Here is an 18778-nt window from a genome sequence, read left to right on the forward strand (position 1 = left end):
CAATCTCACTCACCTGGGTGTTGGCAGGCCTTGGTTCCTCCCAGGCTGTTGGAATGAGGGCTTCATGGGCCTCTCCACAGGGGCTCCCTGAGTGTTCAAAACACATGGCAACTGGCTTTTCCCAGCGCCGAGAGGTAGATCCCAGGGATCAACGAGGGAGAGAGAACCCAAGAGAGCAACTGCTGTGTCTTCTGTAATCTAGTTCCATAAGTGGCACGCCATCACTTCTGCATGGTCACACTGATCAACCCTGGTACAAAGTAGGAGGGGACTACACAAGAGTGTGAATACTATGAGGTGGAAATCATTGAGAGCCACACTGGAAGCTGGCAACTCTACCTTCTTAGACCTCCTACCTCGCTTTATCAAAGACTAAACATCAAAAGGAGGTGGTCCTAGCCTCGCTAATTATCAAGCAGTGATGGCTTTCTAATTCAGCTCCTGTTCCCTTGCTTCTCTAAGGCACTGTGGACTGGAGGGCTGACTGACATTCTGGAGTAAAATGGAAATACCATCAAATGCTATTAAACTCCTACTTATAACACTTGGGTAGTCAGGATAGATCAAGTGAGTACATTCACAGAATTTGGGAGCCAAGAACTGTAATAGAAGGTTGAGCTCTCTTGTGTATCATTGGTTTGGGGTTTTAAAATAAGTTTAGATTTTTTTCTTGGCCTGCATTAGAAATACCTTTCCTTGGACCAGGGAAGACTCACTCTGGGACATTAACATTAGATTGCGGAAGTGGCTGCCCATATAATAAGTCTCAGCTGGGTAACCTCATTCCAAATACTGAGGGCAGGGCTCTCGCCTGGGCCAGAGCAAATGCAATTTTAAAAGGAGCCCTTTAATCTTTGGGTAGAAGAGCTTTTCCTATCACAACTCCTCCTCCCTCATCTCAAAAACTTATTCTCAAATGCTGCTCAGGAATTTTTTTTTCTTCTTCTTCATGGGAGCTGATGCTGCAGAAACACTGGTGGAGGAAAGGGATTTGGGTGCTGCCTTTGGGGTAATAAAATCAACCAAGCCCTGGGGGACCCAAAGAACAACATTTTAGAGGGTGGGGAGGCCCCAGTGCGTTTCACTGGGTTTTGAAGCCTACCTTAGGCACAGGTTTTGTAGTTTAAGTTGGGCTCCTGCAGGGCTTAGGGAGGAAGCAAGTGGTAAAGATCACTGCGTTCATTGGGCTTCTACGATGTAAAAATATTTTCATCACAAATGTTTATCGTGTGATTTGTAATACACAATCTCCACGTTTTGGTGGCTCAAGGATTTTTCTCTCAGACTTCATGTTCATAACGGACTAAACTAAGTGCTCTGCTCATCAAAGTCACTCAGGGGCCCTGGCTGTAAATGGTCCACCATTTGGCAGAAGGAAAGAGGGCTCTGGAGAGTCAGGCACCGGGTGTTAAATGTTCACCCACAAATAGACACACATTTCCCGTCAGTGCTACTCATGATTCTCTAGCTCAGCGCTTCTCAACCTGTGGGTCGCGACCCCTTTGGTGGTCGAACGACCCTTTCACAGGGGTCGCCTAAGACCATCCTGTCTATCAGATATTTACATTATGATTCATAACAGTTGCAACATTACAGTTATGAAGTAGCAACGAAAATAATGTTATGGTTGGGTCACAACATGAGGAACTGTATTTAAAGGGCCAGAAGGTTGAGAACCACTGCTCTAGCTGAATTATGCAATAAGACCCCACCCAACCACAAGAGAGCAGGGAATAGAGTCCTTTTCTGTACCTGGGATGGGGAAGATGGGCATTTGATGGATAGCATTATTGGCGATCCCCACTGGCATCCCAGTGGAGCTGAAATGCAGATTTTCTCTTCTCTTTTGCTTTCTTGTCTACCTTAATCCCCCCCAGATAACACTTCCTCTGTGTTAGTGTCGACAGCTGGCAGCAGCAATGTGGGGCTGGAGACTGTAATAGCACTGTGTCTGGAAACATCACTCCTGTTTAGAAAATGCTATTGTTGTAACTAAATGGTATGAGTCTAGGCTTGGTGCTATGACTTCCATATGTCCTCCTACCCTTTGGAACTTTGGAAAAGTGGAACAGATGAGACTCGAAGCTGGAATTATTTCAGCAGTGCAGGTGCTGGAATTGATTCTATGCACTCTGGTGGAAGACGTCGCGATTGCTGCTGTTGGAGAGGGACCACTTTACCCAGGCTGCCTGGTGCCAGGTATTTCAGTGTGAAGTCAAGGTCACAGCAGGAAACAGGATGCAACTCTGATGGTTCAAAGGAAGAGGCCTTAATTAAAGGACTTTCAGAGCTATGGACAGGATTAAGGGAATCAGCAGGGTTGTTGCAGATTCCCTGGTAATAAGGGTATTACCAGGTTTCTGCTGTCCTGGGAACAGCAGAAACCTGGTAATACCCTTAACTAATAAGAAGAAAAAACAAAAAGGAAAAAGTGCTATCTTAGCGCAGTGAGAGCTAGAACTGGGGAGAAAGGGATTCTAGACAAAACCTGTAGTTATTCAAGTACACGGTCACTGCCAGAAATGTGTCCCAAAGCGGGGAGGAAGCCAACCTGCCAATCTCCTATGAATGGCTCTCATTGCCTGAATAGGACAAGAAACCAATTAGGGAGGGAATGCCAATAATACGGTTCCCAGAGACCAGCCTCCCAAGGCAGAGAGAAGGGCAAGGATCTGAGAAAGGTGAGGGGGAGAGAAAGGGGTGCTCGGGGAAGTAAACACAATCAGCACAGTCAGGCTGTCTCTAGCTAGGACTGGGCAGAATGAGAACATTACAATGAGACTTCTGATCTCCAATTTCTCACTGACTTTAATTTCCCCAAGGGAAGAGAGATTTTATTTTCTCCATGATAACCAAGAAAGAGTTTGTACTAGAACTTAAATATCTCTGAGAGAATTTAATAAGGGAGATTCATATGGTTTCAATTTGGGATATTTTTTATATCATATGCATTATACATATGCTACTCACGTGTATAATGCTCTGGTGAACAACATCCTATATAATAAAAGCCTAATATGCTAAGTGTCCAGTCATCCGGTCATCCAGTCATCTGGTCAATCAATCAAAGTATAATATGCTAATGATATGTTAAGGCCACTCAACCACTCACTATGATGTGCACTGATCACCAGGGGGCAGATGTTCTTACTGGTAGGTCAATTGGGACTGAGCGAGACAGTTGGACATGCCCTGGAGCCCTCCCGTGGTCCCTCCCTGGTGGGCCAACCTCCTGCATCCCTCCCTGACCCCCGAGTGTGCACCGGTGGGGTCCCTCGACCTGGCCTGTGCCCTCTTGCAATCTGGGACCCCTCGTGGGATGTTGGAGAGCCAGTTTCAGCCCGATCCCACTCAATGCAGGAACTGCCCCCTGGTGGTCAGTGTGCTCCCACAGGGGGAGCGCCGCTCATCCAGAAGCTGGGCTCATGGCTGGCGAGTGCAGCGGTGGTGGTGGTGAGGGGGGGGGGCTCTCCTGCCTCCGCAGCAGCACTAAGGATGTCCAACTGGCGGATATTCCCCAAGGGCTCCTGGACTGCGAGAGGGCACAGGCTGAGCTGAGAACCTCTCCCTCCCACCCTCATCCCCCGCCAATTGCACGGATTTCATGCACTGGGCCTCTAGTTTTTCTATAAGACTAGGAATTATTTGGGTTGAGAAATAAAATAGGGGGTCAATATTTGGTAAGCCTGTGACCTTGAACTAAATGTCTTCTTCTGTCCATTTTAGAAGTTTCTAGAGTCAGAAGTGGAACTGCCCATTTCTCTGGTCCCAGGAATTTATAAAAATTAGTGGTAAATGTTAGGGGATAGCCTCAAGGGTTTCCCTTGATGATTGATGGTCTCCTCCACTGAAGGGGGTTATGTCCTTCCTGGTTGGCCATAAATTTGAGAAAGGACCTTAAACTATTTTTTTTTTAATCATCCTTTATTGAAAGCATTCAAGCATCATAGCCTGAGGAAGTATTTTCAGTTCAGTTTGTCAAAATACTTCAGTTTTCCAACTGGATCTGGAATTATTGTTTCACTACCAGGTTTCCAGCCAGCAGGACAGACTTCTCCATGTTTAGCGGTGTACTGGAATGCTTGGACCAAACGCAGTGTCTCATCCACCGATCTACCCACAGGAAGGTCATTCAGAGTCATCTGTCTTAGGATCCCTTTGTCATCGATAATGAAGAGACCTCTAAGGCTGTGGCCCGAGTCTTCCAGGTATACGCCATAGTCCTTTGCGATCTGATGGGTCAAATCTGAAAGAAGTGGAATCTTTATTGGCCCAAGTCCTCCTTGCCTTCTAGGCGTGTTAATCCAGGCCAAATGGGCGAACTGTGAATCGACAGAGCATGCTACCACTTCCGTGTTTATGGATCTGAATTCTTCAATTCGATCACTGAAGGCCATAATTTCAGTTGGACACACGAAGGTGAAATCAAGTGGGTAGAAGAAGAAAACCAGGTATTTTCCACGATAATCAGTTAACTTGAGCTCCTTAAAGTCTCCATTTATCACAGCGGTTCCTTCCCAATAAGGTGCTGGCTTGGAAACCATAACATTGTCTGCCAACTCTCCACTTTGCACGGGCAGGTTGGTAGCAGTCCTCTGACGAGCAAGCTCTCCCTGCTCCCATTCTTCTCCTTCCCTGGCCTCCTGTTCCACGTGCAAGGGGAGTGGGGCACTGGGGGTTCGGGTCTGAGTCCCGGGGATTCGGCTCAGGCCTCTGCTGCGAGATCGGCTTCGGTGATCCATGCTGATTGATTGATTGTTGAGCAAATAGCCACTAAGCCTCAGTGAATTCTAGGCCCTATGCTGGGCCTCTAAGTTTGGGAACTGGGAAAGGACGCTTGGGTAGAGAGATATTTCCTGACACCTCTACTCTGGGCTGAGCTGAAGTGCCCCAGTTGGCAGAAGGGGTTGTTCACCAAGTGGGCCCCAGTGAACTTCCTGCCCACTGGAGATAGTGGCCAGAGAGGCCAGCTTCCAGGCACCAACTATGTGCCCCTCAGTTCCACCAGAACCCCTTGGCAGCTGACATTCTGGGTAGCAGTTTGCTCTGAATCCTTCTGTCCAATGATATTTCCTGAGTGCCTGCCTCTGCAGGCAGGCATTGTGCTGTCACAGTGGCAGTCACAGGAAGCTGGGGCAGGGGCCCTGCCCCCAAGGCACTCACCATCCAGCTCAGGACCATAATCTTGAGCCCACTGGCTACCACATCACAAAGGGGTAAACGTAAAGGAGAAAGCACTTTCACCAATCAACCCGCCCCTTCCTAACTCCTACTCACCACCCAGAGAGGACCTGCTGGCCAGCCAGATTGCTGTGATATGGATCGGGTCTCATTTACTAGTTGGGGCAGAGCTAAGCCTCCCGGGGGCTTCCTCACTTAGGGTATTGATTCTGTCAGTTAGAATGAGAGAAAGCTTCCTAGTCCGTATTGTGTGGGTGACTTCACAAATTTCTTTCTCCTTGCATTTGAAGCTCTGCTCTCTCTTTTCCTAAGCATGTTGGTTACTGATCTGACTTTTGAGTTTGGGAGGTAGGTAGCAACCCTGCATAAGTAAGCCTCAGACCCAAGGCTTAACTCAAGTCTTGTGCATAATTTGGAGCTCTGTGTTGAGAGCTACATGTCATTAACCTGGTAAGTAATACACACACTTCAGTGTAGCTCTGCTTTCATTTCTTGTCAATGTGTCCTTTGTGTACCTGAGGGGGCTGGGAAACGGACATTCAGTATTGCTTGCCCAGCACTGTTTTCCTCTCCAACTATCATTTTCCTTTGGTAAGAGTACTTTCCTTTTGAAAAATTCTCCTTCCCTACTCCAATCATGCAGTTTGAGTGGGAGGCTGTCAATCATAGGCTATGGTTGCACAGGTGACCCAAGAGAGACCAATCAAGGCGCCTGATCCCTTGACAACAGTAATCATTGGCCCTGCTTTAGTCTTATGTCCATCTTCTGCAAGTGTCATTCCTTATTGTTGTGTAACTGAATCTTGATTGAGAAGAGCTTTTTCCTTTCTGGTAGTGATGTTTGCAAGAGATGAGCATAAAGCAGTTAGGATCCATGTCCTCCACCAGTGAGAGAATGTCAGTCTTCCATAGGAGAGAATGAATTTGACACTTAAAGCAATGGAGAAGAGCAGCAAGGACGGTCCAAAGAAATCATGTCATCCTGCTTCCAACCTTGCCCAGCTATACCTATGCCCTTCCTGAAATCAGTAACATTTACTTTTTGTCTAGGCCAGTGGTTGGCAAACTCATTAGTCAACAGAGCCAAATATCAACAGTGCAATGATTGAAATTCCTTTTGAGAGTCAAATTTTTTAAACTTAAACTACATAGGTAGGTACATTGTTATTAACTTATTAATTAGGGTACTCCTATGGCTTAGGAAGAGCCACACTGGAGGGGCCAAAGAGCCACATGTGGCTTTCGAGCCGCAGTTTGCCTACCACTGGTCTAGGGTAATTGGATTTGTGTCTCACCCAAGAAAGTCCTGACTGGCTTAAGAAGGGGATTGTTAAGGGGGGATGTGTAGGCAATGTTGGGTCCCTGACCATCATACCACCTCCAACCTACATCTTTAATGAGATTAGGTAAGGTAGTGGCAAAAAAGGTCAAATCCCCTAAAGAAATTGGGGGATGCTTCCCTCTAAAGCAGATCAGGGGCTGTTGACATCATAGGCTCCGGAACACAAAAAGCACCATGCACAGTTTAAGCAGCTTCAGAGAACATAGAACTATAGTGAAAGGAAATCCTGTAGCATGCAGACTACCTTGTAGGCCATGTTATAGCACTTGGCCTTTATCCCACAGCACGGGGAGCCACAGTGCAGTTGCCATCCACGAACCCTGACCTCTACATCAGTGGTTCTCAACCTTCCTAATGCCGCGACCCTTTAATACAGTTCCTCATGTTGTGGTGACCCCGAACCATAAAATTATTTTTGTTGCTACTTCATAACTGTAATGTTGCTACTGTTATGAATCCTAATGTAAATATCTGATATGCAGGATATATTTTCATTGTTACAAATTGAACACAATGAAAGCATAGTGATTAATCACAAAAACAATATGTAATTATATATGTTTTCTGATGGTCTTAGGCGACCCCTGTGAAAGGGTTGTTCGACCCCAAAAGAGGCCGCAACCCACAGGTTGAGAACCGCTGCTCTAGATTTAAATCTGATTTGCTTCACATTGGCACTGTATGTTAGGTGGTAAAGAAGGGAGATTAGAGGTTAAAAATACTCTCAACAGTTCTTGAAGCAGAACCTAAGGTCGTTGCTGGTCCTTAGAAGTCTGAGGAATAGAGAATGGGACAAGGCTAGTCAGTAGTGACCTTGGACCACGTTGCCCGGCCTTACTGATCCACCTCCGTCTTCTCATCTGTGAAATGACATTTCTTATTCAGCCCATGCTCCATTCTCTGAGAAACCTTTACAGACTCATGTGCTGACCGACACCGCCATCTAGTGAAAGCCTTTGGAAGTCATCTCACAGGATCACCCCAAACTACTTCTGTGCCTCCACCAACCTAGGAGGCAGGGACACCCCATCCTCTCTGCCTGGGGCCTCAGTGATTGTCTCTCTTAAATTCAGGTCCTTCCACTGCCATGCATATGGACACAGCTCCCTACATGGGAATAAGCTCTAACACGCACAAGCTATGCTCATCAGCCTCACTGGCCCTCTTCATAGTCAGCACCCACACACATAGATGGCAATACTGTCAGCATGGCATTCCTCTGGACCCTTCACTCTCTGTTTTAAATGACCTCAGCCCCCTCATATTCTTCCCCAATTATTTTGAGAATTGTCACTCCCAGTTGACAACTCTGGTCATCTCGATGACTGTAATGTTTGTTTTCAGGACTATATTTTAGCCGTGGCTGGGTGGCTCAGGTGGTTGGATGTCATCCCATGCGCTAAGAGTTGCTGGTTTGATTCCCAGTCAGGGCATATGCCTGGGTTGGGGACTCGATGCCCAGTTGGGGATGTGCTGGAGGCAGCCAATCGATGTTTCACTCTTGCATCTATGTTTCTCTTTCTCTCTCCCTCTTCCTTCCTCTCTTTCTAAAAACCAATTAAAAATTCTAAAAATTAAAATCCATTCAAAACTCCTCTCTATTTTATCTCACTGGGCTGATGTGTCCTTTTTCAGTTTATTCATGAGCATTATCCTTCTTTATGTTTTATGAGCTACCAATGCCGATGTGAGATATTGGAGATGTTCTCTAACATCTGAGCTACTGGTGCCATTGTCAGGAACATAAACTTTTCCAGAGCTGTTATTACCAGGACAACACTCCCCTGTCTCCCTCACCACAACCTTGAGTGCAAGAAATCCACAACTTAGCAGAGTGTCATGGCTACGGGGGGATATCTAGAAGATTGATCTGTGTGTGTTATGCAAAACTATAGGTACAATGAGGGAGGAAGCTACTCAGTAGTCGAGGGGAGAGGTGGACTGGAATAGCAGAAACTGCAAGGGCAAATTCAAAAAGTAGACATCCTGCAGAGACATTTAAAACGAGCAAGTATGAAAGCTTAGTGTCAGAAATCAGGAAGAATTTGGGGGGAACATCTAGTGAAACCTACTTATTCTGCCAATGAGGTGCTTTGAGTCTTAATCCTGTCATGTTTCTGGACAACATCAGGCAAGTTTTTCTACTTCTAGTTCAGGTGGCCGGATTTGCATTGGCCCAAGTTTCTTAGGAAGAAAGGAGAAGCCCATGGGGCAATGAATGAAGGGATCATTGATTGTAAGAAATGAACACAGCATAAGAATATGATGTTCTCATTGTACCACTTGAGGAACACAAGTAACCAGAATAAAAGTGTGTACCTGCAGGGCCTATAAATTGGGTCTCCTCATACACCCACAGATTGAGAGTCTGGCATGTACTAAACTATACAGAGCACAGAAGATAAAAAGATTTTTTTAAAAGGTAAAAAAGTAGCTCCTGTTCTGAGAAAACTCGTAATTACTCAATTACTCATGCTTCCCTTTCCCCCCCCCCCCCAGAATAATCAACTCCAGAATTCCTTTTTTGACTAGAGCTTTTTTCTTCCCCTTCTCCTACTGTACCTGCTCACTGATCCCCTGACCACCTCCACCACCCATTTCTCAGTTTACCCAGTCACCAGACTTCTCTCACCTCCATATATGCCTTGGAATCCATGGCCAACATTCCAACGATGTTCTCACCAACTCCCTCAAATCCCCAATGCCCTTGACCTTTGATCTCTCTACTTTGCCAGTTTCCAGTTTTGGGCCAACCCATGTTTTCTTTTATTCTTTGAATAAAGACTCATTAAGTACCTACCATGGGCCAGACACTTTTCTATACGCTGAGGATACATCAGTGAGGAACAAAATATCCCTCCTGGGACTTAGTTCTAGTGGCAGTAGACAATTTTCATAAAAGAAATAAAAACACATTGTAAAAAGCAAATGCAACATGGCATGTAGCAATGAAGGGCTATGAAAAATTAAAACGGGATAATAGGAGTGGGATCTTTGACCTGAATGGAGTAAAAGAGTAAGCCAGGAGAATATCTTGGGCGAGAACATTTCAGGAAGAAGCCCTGGGGTAGGAAATGTGCCTGATGTGTTCAAGGAACAGGATGACTAGAGTGGCTGGGCGAGCTGACTGAGAGAAAGAGGGGTAGGAAATGGAAGCCAGAGCCAGCTCAGATAGAGCTTTGGGGGCATGTTGGGTTTCTACTCTAAATGTGATACGAAGCCGTTGGAAAGGGAACGGTTGAGTAGGAGAATGACGGAATCACAGAAGAAGAACAGAGCCAGCCAGGTGCCACTGCAGGAATTCTGGGGAGAAGCATTGGTGGCTTGTCCTAGACAGTGGCAGTTATTGGAAATGATAAGAAGTGCTCAGGGGCAGGACAGATCTGTAGGTAGAACTGACAGGATTCACTGGGAGATTGGATGTGACTCCTAAGGGAATGATGATAAGACAGACTTGGGAATGATTCCAAGGCAAAGAGAGTTGACATTTTATGAGATGGGAAATTGTGAGAGAAGGACTAGGTTGGTGGACAGTGATGAGGAAATCAAAAGTAGTTCCTTTGATATGCTTGAGAAGTCTATTAGATGTCTAAGTAGATATACTGAGCAAACAGTTTGATAGACAATATAAATGAGGTCATCAAATTACCAATGATGTTTAGAGCCAAAATGCTGAGAGAGGTCATCTAAGGAGTGGGAGAAAATGGAGAAGAGGCCCAAAGACTGAGCCCTGGGGACACCCTGACATGGGGAGGTCTAGAGGGTGGAAGAACCAACTAGACTGAAACAGGGTAGCAGGAAACCCAGATGAACTTGACATGCTGGAACTTCTTGGCAGCCACTAAGATCATATAGCAGTCCACAGAGCCAGATCCTAGAGTATTTCTTCCACTTTCCCCATCTTTGACTCCTTCACATCCTGCAGATGGCCTCTTTCTTCGTTAGCAAAGAGGAAGATCACCCACTTTCCTTCACTCTTTTCTCTTTTTCTGTCAGAGGAGCAGAGTGGTGCTCTCCCCATTGCTTTCTCTGGGCCTTCCCACATTTGCTGCCTTGATTCTCTGTATCGCAGTCTCCCCATTACCAAAATTCTGGAAATATCACCAACTACCCAGTCCCAATCTTAGAAACAAATCCTGGCTTGCGCTTAATATGGACAGCCTCCTGTCTCCCTCACTCTAAATTTGCCTTCCACCAGCAGCATCCTTATAAAACCTCAGATCTGGAGGTCATAGTGTTCCCCTGTTCAAAAAGCTTCAGAGGCTCCTGAGAAGAAAGCCCACATTTAATGCATTCACCTGAGGCCCTGCTGTGGCCTGACTCCCCAGTCCTCCATCCCAGCCTCATCTCATGAATGCCCCATTGCATCAGGGCAACATAACCCTCCCCGAAACTACCTTGTACTTTCTTGGCCACAGGTCAAGCTAATCCCTATGCCTAGATTCTACCATGAAGCCTTCAGGATGCCAGCTCAAACATCATCACCTTTGATGCTTCCCCAGGGGGGCTCAGGGTCACTGGGTCCTGAGAAGGGGTGGGTACGGTAGCTTTCCAATACAGTGAATTTTCCACATCACACAATTGTATATTTTCATCACTGTACATTTATAAATAAAGACACTGTGTACTGAAACAAATTACCCATGACCACAAAAGGTTTTAGCATGTTTTTAAGTTCACAGTCTTACCTGGTAAGAATCCAAAGCCGCACACACTTGGAATGAGATTTACTTCCCTGTAGTTCTCTCAGGACTTCCTGCCCAGGAAAATCCTGTTCAAGTTCTATAACCTGCCCTGGGCTTCTCATATTCCAATAACCAACTACTACTAAATAAATAAATAAATAAATAAATAAATAAATAAATACCCAGCTTTTTCTCTAAAACACATAGTTCTCAGGAGTTTAAAAAATGTAGTAGGGGTTTTAATAGAAGTCACAGAAGAAGAGAATAGAGAAACTGAGGATAGGACAAGAAAAAAAAGAAAAGAATTAAGAAAATAATAGCTAAGAATGTGTCTTTAAATTTAAAGAGGCCATCAACTATTAAACAGAAAAATAATCTGAAATACACTCACCTTAAGTATGTACTAGTGACATTTCTCTATCTTAAGGATAAAGAGACAATTTCAAAAGCTTTCAAAGTTGAGAAAAAGATCATATATGTGTTTATTTTGTTAATATATATACATATCTATACATATATATTTGTATTCATTTCTTTTTACAAAGAAACAAGACTAAAAAAGACATAAGATCTCATCAGCAATTCTAGATAACTAACGGAAAATAGTACAGTGCCCTCAAAAATTAGAGAGAAAATGGCTGGGTATAGAATTCTAGATGCAACACATAAAAACAAATGTGAGTTAAAATAAAGATGTCGTGCTAGTCTAAGTCCTCTGGGAAAACATGCCAAGATGGGATTATTTGTACCAAAATATATTAAGTTAAACACCTGTGAGAGATAAGGGAGTCAGGGGTGGACCAGCCGTCAGACCTCAGTGCTAATCTGACGCCACACAAAGGGCAGAAGGGTGGGTGAGAGTGTCTTAGACTGCAGTGCAATTTTAAAAGAGTTCAAGAAGGTTTTCAGGAAGTGCTCAAGCCCAAGTGCAGCCTGCGTCTCCCTGCTCATCATCGGCTCAAGCCCCAGTGAACTCACTGATGGATCTCAGGTAGCAGTGGGGGCTGTGGGTCGATGACATGCTCTGCAGCCAGACATCTGAAAGGGACGTGCTTGTGGCAGCCACCGATGTCTTTTCCGATATGTAAGGATTCAGAGTTTGCCACCCACTATCTCTGTGTGTTAAACATGAAGGTTGTGCTTTAGAAAAGTGAATCCAAAAAGAAAATGGAGTGAAATATGAGAAACAGTAGGAGCTGATTACATCCGAGAACCAGCAAAGAAAGCTGAATAGTATGAGAAGGCCCATGTAACCTCCGTGCCTGACCCAGTCCCTTTCAAAAGGCACAGATGACATTTGTAGCTTGGGATTCCGCTACAAATACAAGCTAAATAATCTCAGTCTTGAAAGTAAATTGATTTGGTTTCCGTTGTCAAAATCAATCTGAAGAAAGAACATAGAAAAAGTAATTTGAGAACAAAAATGGTATAGACTTTGACAAAGTGAAAAGAATAACACAACAGTGTCAGAAGCGGGGAGGAGAGAAGGGAGGTGGAAAGAATTGTAAGCTTAGCCCTAGTGCTGGACAATTCAGTCCTTCCCGATATGTTTCTGGTTCCTTTTATTTTTTAAAATATATTTTATTGATTTTTTTACAGAGAGGAAGGGAGAGGGAGAGAGAGTTAGAAACATCAATGAGAGAGAAACATCAATCAGCTGCCTCCTGCACACCCCCTACTGGGGATGTGCCCGCAACCAAGGTACATGCCCTTGACCGGAATCGAACCTGGGACCCTTCAGTCCGCAGGCTGATGCTCCATCCACTGAGCCAAACCGGTTAGGGCTCTGGTTCCTTTTATTTATTTTTTATTTTTATTATTATTTTATTTATTTATTTTTTAATCTTTAATTTCTTTATTGGTTAAGGTATTACAAGTGTGTCCTCATCCCCCCCACTAACCCCCCCCCCCTCCACACACACACACACTCATGCTCTCATCCCCCTGTTGTCCGTGTCCATTGGTTTGGCTTATATGCATGCATACAAGTCCTTTGGTTGATCTCTTCCCCTTACCCCCACCCTCCCCTACTTTCCCTCTGGGGATTGATAGTCTGCTTGCTGTTTCTCTGTCTTTGGATTTATTTATTTATTTATTTATTTATTTATTTATTTATTTATTTATTTATTTATTATTTTTTATTTATCTAGTTCCTTTTAAACTGCTGCTTCAGTGCTGGGGTTCAGAGGGAGAGTGAGTCTGAGTTAGTCCATTCATAGGCCCTTTAAGAGGAATTGCCTGGGACTCCATCAGCCCTCTGTCTTCCTCAGCCTCAATCCCCACTGGTTTTTACAGCCAGAATTTATGGAGACTTCCTGGCACTGGAACCGTGATATGGAGGGGTTGGTGTGGAACTAGGACCCCTCACTCCCCAGAGGAGCCCTCTATAGCCAAGATATCCCTCCCAACTTTTATCTGCCACACATGGGTGTGAGACCAGCTCATTCTGAGTCACCACCCCTCCTACCAGTCTTGATGTGGCATCTTCTTCAACTCCTTAGTTACTGGACTTCCACTCAGCCAGATTTCAGACAGTTCTGAATGATGGTTAGTCTATAGTTTTACTTTTGATGTAGTTGTGTCTGTGCTTAGCTGCCATCTTGCCCAAAAGTCTTCAATATTTGTATTGCTTTGTCTGAGGGATAGGCAAATTACCAAATTATGTGTTTGTCTTTAGTTTTCAGAAAATTGACTGTGTATGTCTTGGATTTATCCTCTTTTGAGTTTGTTCAGATTCTTTAATCTATAGTCTTTTGCCAAATTTGGAAAATTTTCAGCCATTATTTCTTCCAGTGTGTTTTCAGCCTTACCCTCTTCCTTGTATCCCTTTGGGACACCAATGATATAAATAAATATTAAATCTAGTCTCCCAAGTACCTGACACTCTGTTAATTATTTTAAGTCTATTTTCTGTTGTTCAAACATCATAAATTTGGAATATTCTACCTTAAAATTTATTATTTTTCCCCCTCTGTCCTCTCCATTTTGCTATTGAGCCCATTTCTTGAGTTTTTTAAATTAACTTATTGTATTTTTTAGCTCTACAATTTTCATTTATTTCTTTGTTGAAACTGTTTTCTCATTTGTTTCAACGTTCATAATCACTTTTTGACTTTTTTTCTAATTTCTTATTATGGTAAAATACATATAGCAAAATTTACCATTTTAACCATTTTAAGTGTATGGCTGAGCGATACTTTGTACATTTACACTGTTTACCCATCACTATCATTCATCTCCTGAATTCCTTTTATCTTGCAAAACTGAAACTCTATATTTATTAAACAATGTGTCTTCACTCCTCTCTTTCTTAAGCTCTTGGCAACCACCATTCTACTTTTTGTCTCTATAATTCTGATTACTCTAGATACTTCATATAAGTTAAATTATACAGTATTTGTGTGTATGCATGTGTGTGACTGACTTATTTCATACAACATAATATCCTCAAAGTTCATCCATGTCGTATCATGTGTCAGAATGTCGTTCCTTTTTAAGACCGAACAATATCCCATTGTATGTATGCACCACATTTTGCTTATCCATTTATCAGTTATTAGGCATTTGGGTTGCTTTTGCCTCTTTGCTGCTTTGAATAATGCCATGAACATGGGTGTACAAATATCTCTTTGAGATCCTACTTTCAATTTTTTTTTTGGGGGGGGGGCATATACTCAGAAGTGAAATGGTTAGATCATGTGGTAATTCTAGTTTTAATTTTTTGAAGTACCAGTATGTTTTCCATAGTGGATGTACCATTGTATGTTCTCATCAACAGTGCACCAAGGTTCCAACTTCTCCACATCCTCACCAAGACTAATTACTGTCTGTGTTGTTGTTGTTTTTCACAGTAGCCATCCTAATGGGTGTGGAGTGGTATCTCATTGTGGTCTTTTTTGTATTTCCCTAATGACTAGTGCCGATGAGCATCTTTTTATGTGCTTATTGGCCATTCATATATCTTCTATAAAAAATATCTATTCACATTTGAATTGGTTTGATTTTTGTGCATTCATTTTTATGATGACTACTATAAAGTATTTATCAGGTAATTCTAACATCTTTGTCTACATTTGGTCTTTTGCCCATATTTGAATTGGATTGATTTTTGTGCATTCATTTTTATGATGACTACTTTAAATTGTTTATCAGATAATTCTGACATCTCTGTGTCATTGATGTTGCAACTGTTGTTGATTTGTTTTGTTTTTAATTCAGCTTGAGATTTTCTAGGTGCTTAACATGATGAATGGTTTTTCGCTAAAACTTGGACACTGGGTATAATGTCACAAGAACCTGAATTTTATTTAAACCTTCTGACCTAGCTGGCTTCCTTGGACAGTGCTCTGCTAGGGGAAGGGAAGTGCTACCTTGTTACTGTCAGATGGGGGTAAAAGTCCAGGTTTCCCATTCAGCCTCCATTAACACCTGAATAAAAATGGGGGGCTCCTTCCTGCTGCTGGACAGGGGTGGGAGTCTGGCTCCCCAGCAGGCCTCCCTGGTTGGGAGGTGTCGGAGTGCCTCATGAGTGCTTCCTAAGTGACCTCCACTGACAGCATGGAGCTGGAGGGTGGCCTCATTACCACTGCGTGGCCATGAAAGCCCCAACTCTCTGCTGGATTTCTTCCTATGACACCAGCAAGGGGGTTCAGGGGGAGTCCGGGTGTGGGGGTGGGTGTTGATGCCTCCTCACAACCTGGCCAAGGCTCCCCACAGGGCCTCTGCAGGCATGGGTGGGGTGGGGTGGGGTGGGGTGGGGTGGGGTGGGGTGGGGTGGGGCCACAGTGTTTCCTGTAGCTAGAGAAGGCTTGGTATTGTGACGTTTTTGTCTATACCCACTGGCTTGTTGATTTTGAGGATCTTCAGCTTCAAATCTGTGATATATTAGGCAAAAAGAAAACACAGGAAACTCATTACTACCTTGTTGTTCCTTGGATCTTCAGGTTTTAGCTGGTCTTCCTTCTTCTCTCCACCTTTCAGAGTCTCTTTATATTTGTTTCACATTTAATGTCCAGGGTTTTTAGTTGGACTTTGAGTAAGAAACAGAGAAAAGTGCATTTACTCCGTCATCTGCTCCAGCGATTCCATCAGAAGTCAAAATTACCGGTTAATTTTTAAAAACAGCTATAAGCCTATTCAGGCTTTCCATTTTTATTTTTAGTTGATTTTAATAAGTTATGTTTTTCTAGAACATTGTCTACTTTAAGTCTTCAGTTTTACTGGCATAAAATTATTCATAGCAGTTCTTTCATTTTAAAGTTCTCTGATATATCCATAGTTATATCTCCTTTTCTGGTCATCATTTTGGTTGTTTGCTTTTCTCTTCTCTCTCTCTCTCTCTCTCTCTCTCTCTCTCTCTCTCTCTCTCTCTCTCTCTCCTTCTCCCCTTGGCAATGGATTGTGTATAGTTTTCTTTTCAGAAGACCATGTTTTAGGTTTGGTGATGCTATGCTATAACTATTCTGTTTTATGAGCCGATTACCTATTGCAATAATAATACTGCATAACAAACTAAAACTCTGCATCTAAACAGCAAGCTTTTGCTTCTTATTAAATGATGTCTGAGCCAGCTGCACTCAGCTGGGCGAGGCTGAAAGCCAAGCTTCAGAGTCCAAGTTGCAAGTTGTATTCAAGCCTTATCCTCCTTGAACCAGTGGCTGCCTGTGTCATGTTTTCTCACAGTGACTGACAGGCATGCAGAGACCAAACCAAATTGCACAGGCATATTTAAGTCTCCTTTTCCCATCAGAATACTGACATTCTACTGGCTAAAGCAAGTGGATGAGCCCGCTTTTCAGTGGCACAAAGAAGTATATTCTGGCCAGTGTGGCCCAGTGGTGGGGCATCAGTCTGTGAAGCAGGAGGTCACAGTCAGGACACTCCTTCCTCTCTCTGAAATCAATAAAAACATTTAAAAAAGAAGTATATTCTGACATAACTTTGCAATCTCTTCCCATTTTGGGGAAAGAGTGTGGATATATAATCCTATTACAGGACAGGGAAGAACTGAAACCAATAATCCAATTTGCCCCAATTAATTGCTGATCTTATCTTTATTATCCTCCATGTAAATTACTTTGGACTCTGTTCTCTTTATAATTTTTTTCAGTTAGATGATTAACTCATAAATTTCCAGATTTCTTGAGCATATGAGCCTGTAAATTTATAAAATATAATTTTAAAAATGAAAAAATATTGCTTCAGCTGCACCCCATGAGTTTTGACATGTAAATTTTTATTGTTGTTTAGTTGAAATATTTCCTAATGTTCCTTATAATATGGCCTTTAACCCCAAAATTACTTTACAGTGTGGTTTTAAATTTTTCAAATATATTTTATATTATCTTTTTGTTATTGTTTTCTAATTTAATGGTAGTGTAGTCAGATAATGTATTCAGTATGGTATTGATTCTTATAGTATTTGTGGGGAATTATTTTGTGGCATAATACATGGCTAATTTTCATAAATGTTCTATTTGTATAAAATTTGTAATTCTTAATTTGGGATAACTGTAGGGTTCATATTATCAACAGCTTTTAAACATTTATTACATTTTAATTTGCTTGATCAATCAGAAACTAAGTTTTAAAAATCCCGTTCTAAAAAAAAATAAAAATCCCCTTCTATTGTAGATTTTACATTTCCCTTAAAGTTCTCTCAAATTTCTACTTTGTATATTTTGAGTCTATGTTTTATATATGTATTATTTAGAAACCATATCTTCCTTATGAATTAAAATTTTATCCTTATGGAGTGACCCTCCTTAAAGCAAAAAGCATTTCAAGAGATAAAGTCATTGTCTCATTTCAGATAGCTATACCAGCTTTGTTCTGATTAGTGTTTTCCTTGTGTTATCTTTTTGTATTCTCTTATGAGTGGACTTTCTATCCTTTCATGTTGGTTTTGTTTGTTTAGCTCTTTCTTGCTTCACACTTTAATGTAATGGAATAGAAACATGTTTTAACTTCATAAACCATAAAGCAAGCAAAAAGAGGTGTACAAAAGGAATGTCCACACAGACATGTAGGCTGAATAAGCTATGACACACATTCAGAGCACATAATAAAAATAAGTTTAAAAATTACTGCCCAGCCAGTGTGGCTCAGTGGTTGAGTGTCAACCAATGAACCAGGAGGGTATGGTTCAATTCCCGGTCAGGGCACATGCCCAGGTTACAGGTTCGATTCTTCAATGTGGGGCATATAGGAGGTAGCCAATAAATGATTCTCTCTCATCATTGATGCTTCTATCTCTCTCTCCCTCTCCTAAATCAATAGAGATATATTTAAAAGAAATAAAAATTACTTAGCCATTTAGGAAAAACCCAAATCACTTAGAAATGTCATGGTGTATAGAGTGAATGGTTGACATCTAGTGACAATTTGTCCACCTACCTATTTTTAAAATGCCTTCCAGTAAGAGAAACCCAATATCCCTTGTTAGAAACTCCTTTCCATTAACCTTTAATGCTCTGTGATTGAAAATTAAACAAGTTTTGTATTCCCTGGAAGCTAACCCTTTGGCAAATTTAATAAAAAACTTCAAGAAAATGTAGAACCTTTTTAAAGG

General features: G+C 42.6%; 1 protein-coding gene across 1 annotated transcript; it reads right to left on the minus strand.

The window, feature by feature from the left end:
* Nucleotides 1–3929: 3929 nt before the first annotated feature.
* LOC132237630 (peroxiredoxin-4-like) lies at nucleotides 3930–4742 on the minus strand. The gene has a single exon (XM_059702257.1). It carries the CDS (start codon nucleotides 4740–4742, stop codon nucleotides 3966–3968), a length of 777 nt encoding a protein of 258 aa, XP_059558240.1. The 3' UTR covers nucleotides 3930–3965.
* Nucleotides 4743–18778: the final 14036 nt, after the last annotated feature.

This window comes from Myotis daubentonii, chromosome 6 (genome assembly GCF_963259705.1).
Source record: "Myotis daubentonii chromosome 6, mMyoDau2.1, whole genome shotgun sequence".
NCBI lineage: Eukaryota > Metazoa > Chordata > Mammalia > Chiroptera > Vespertilionidae > Myotis > Myotis daubentonii.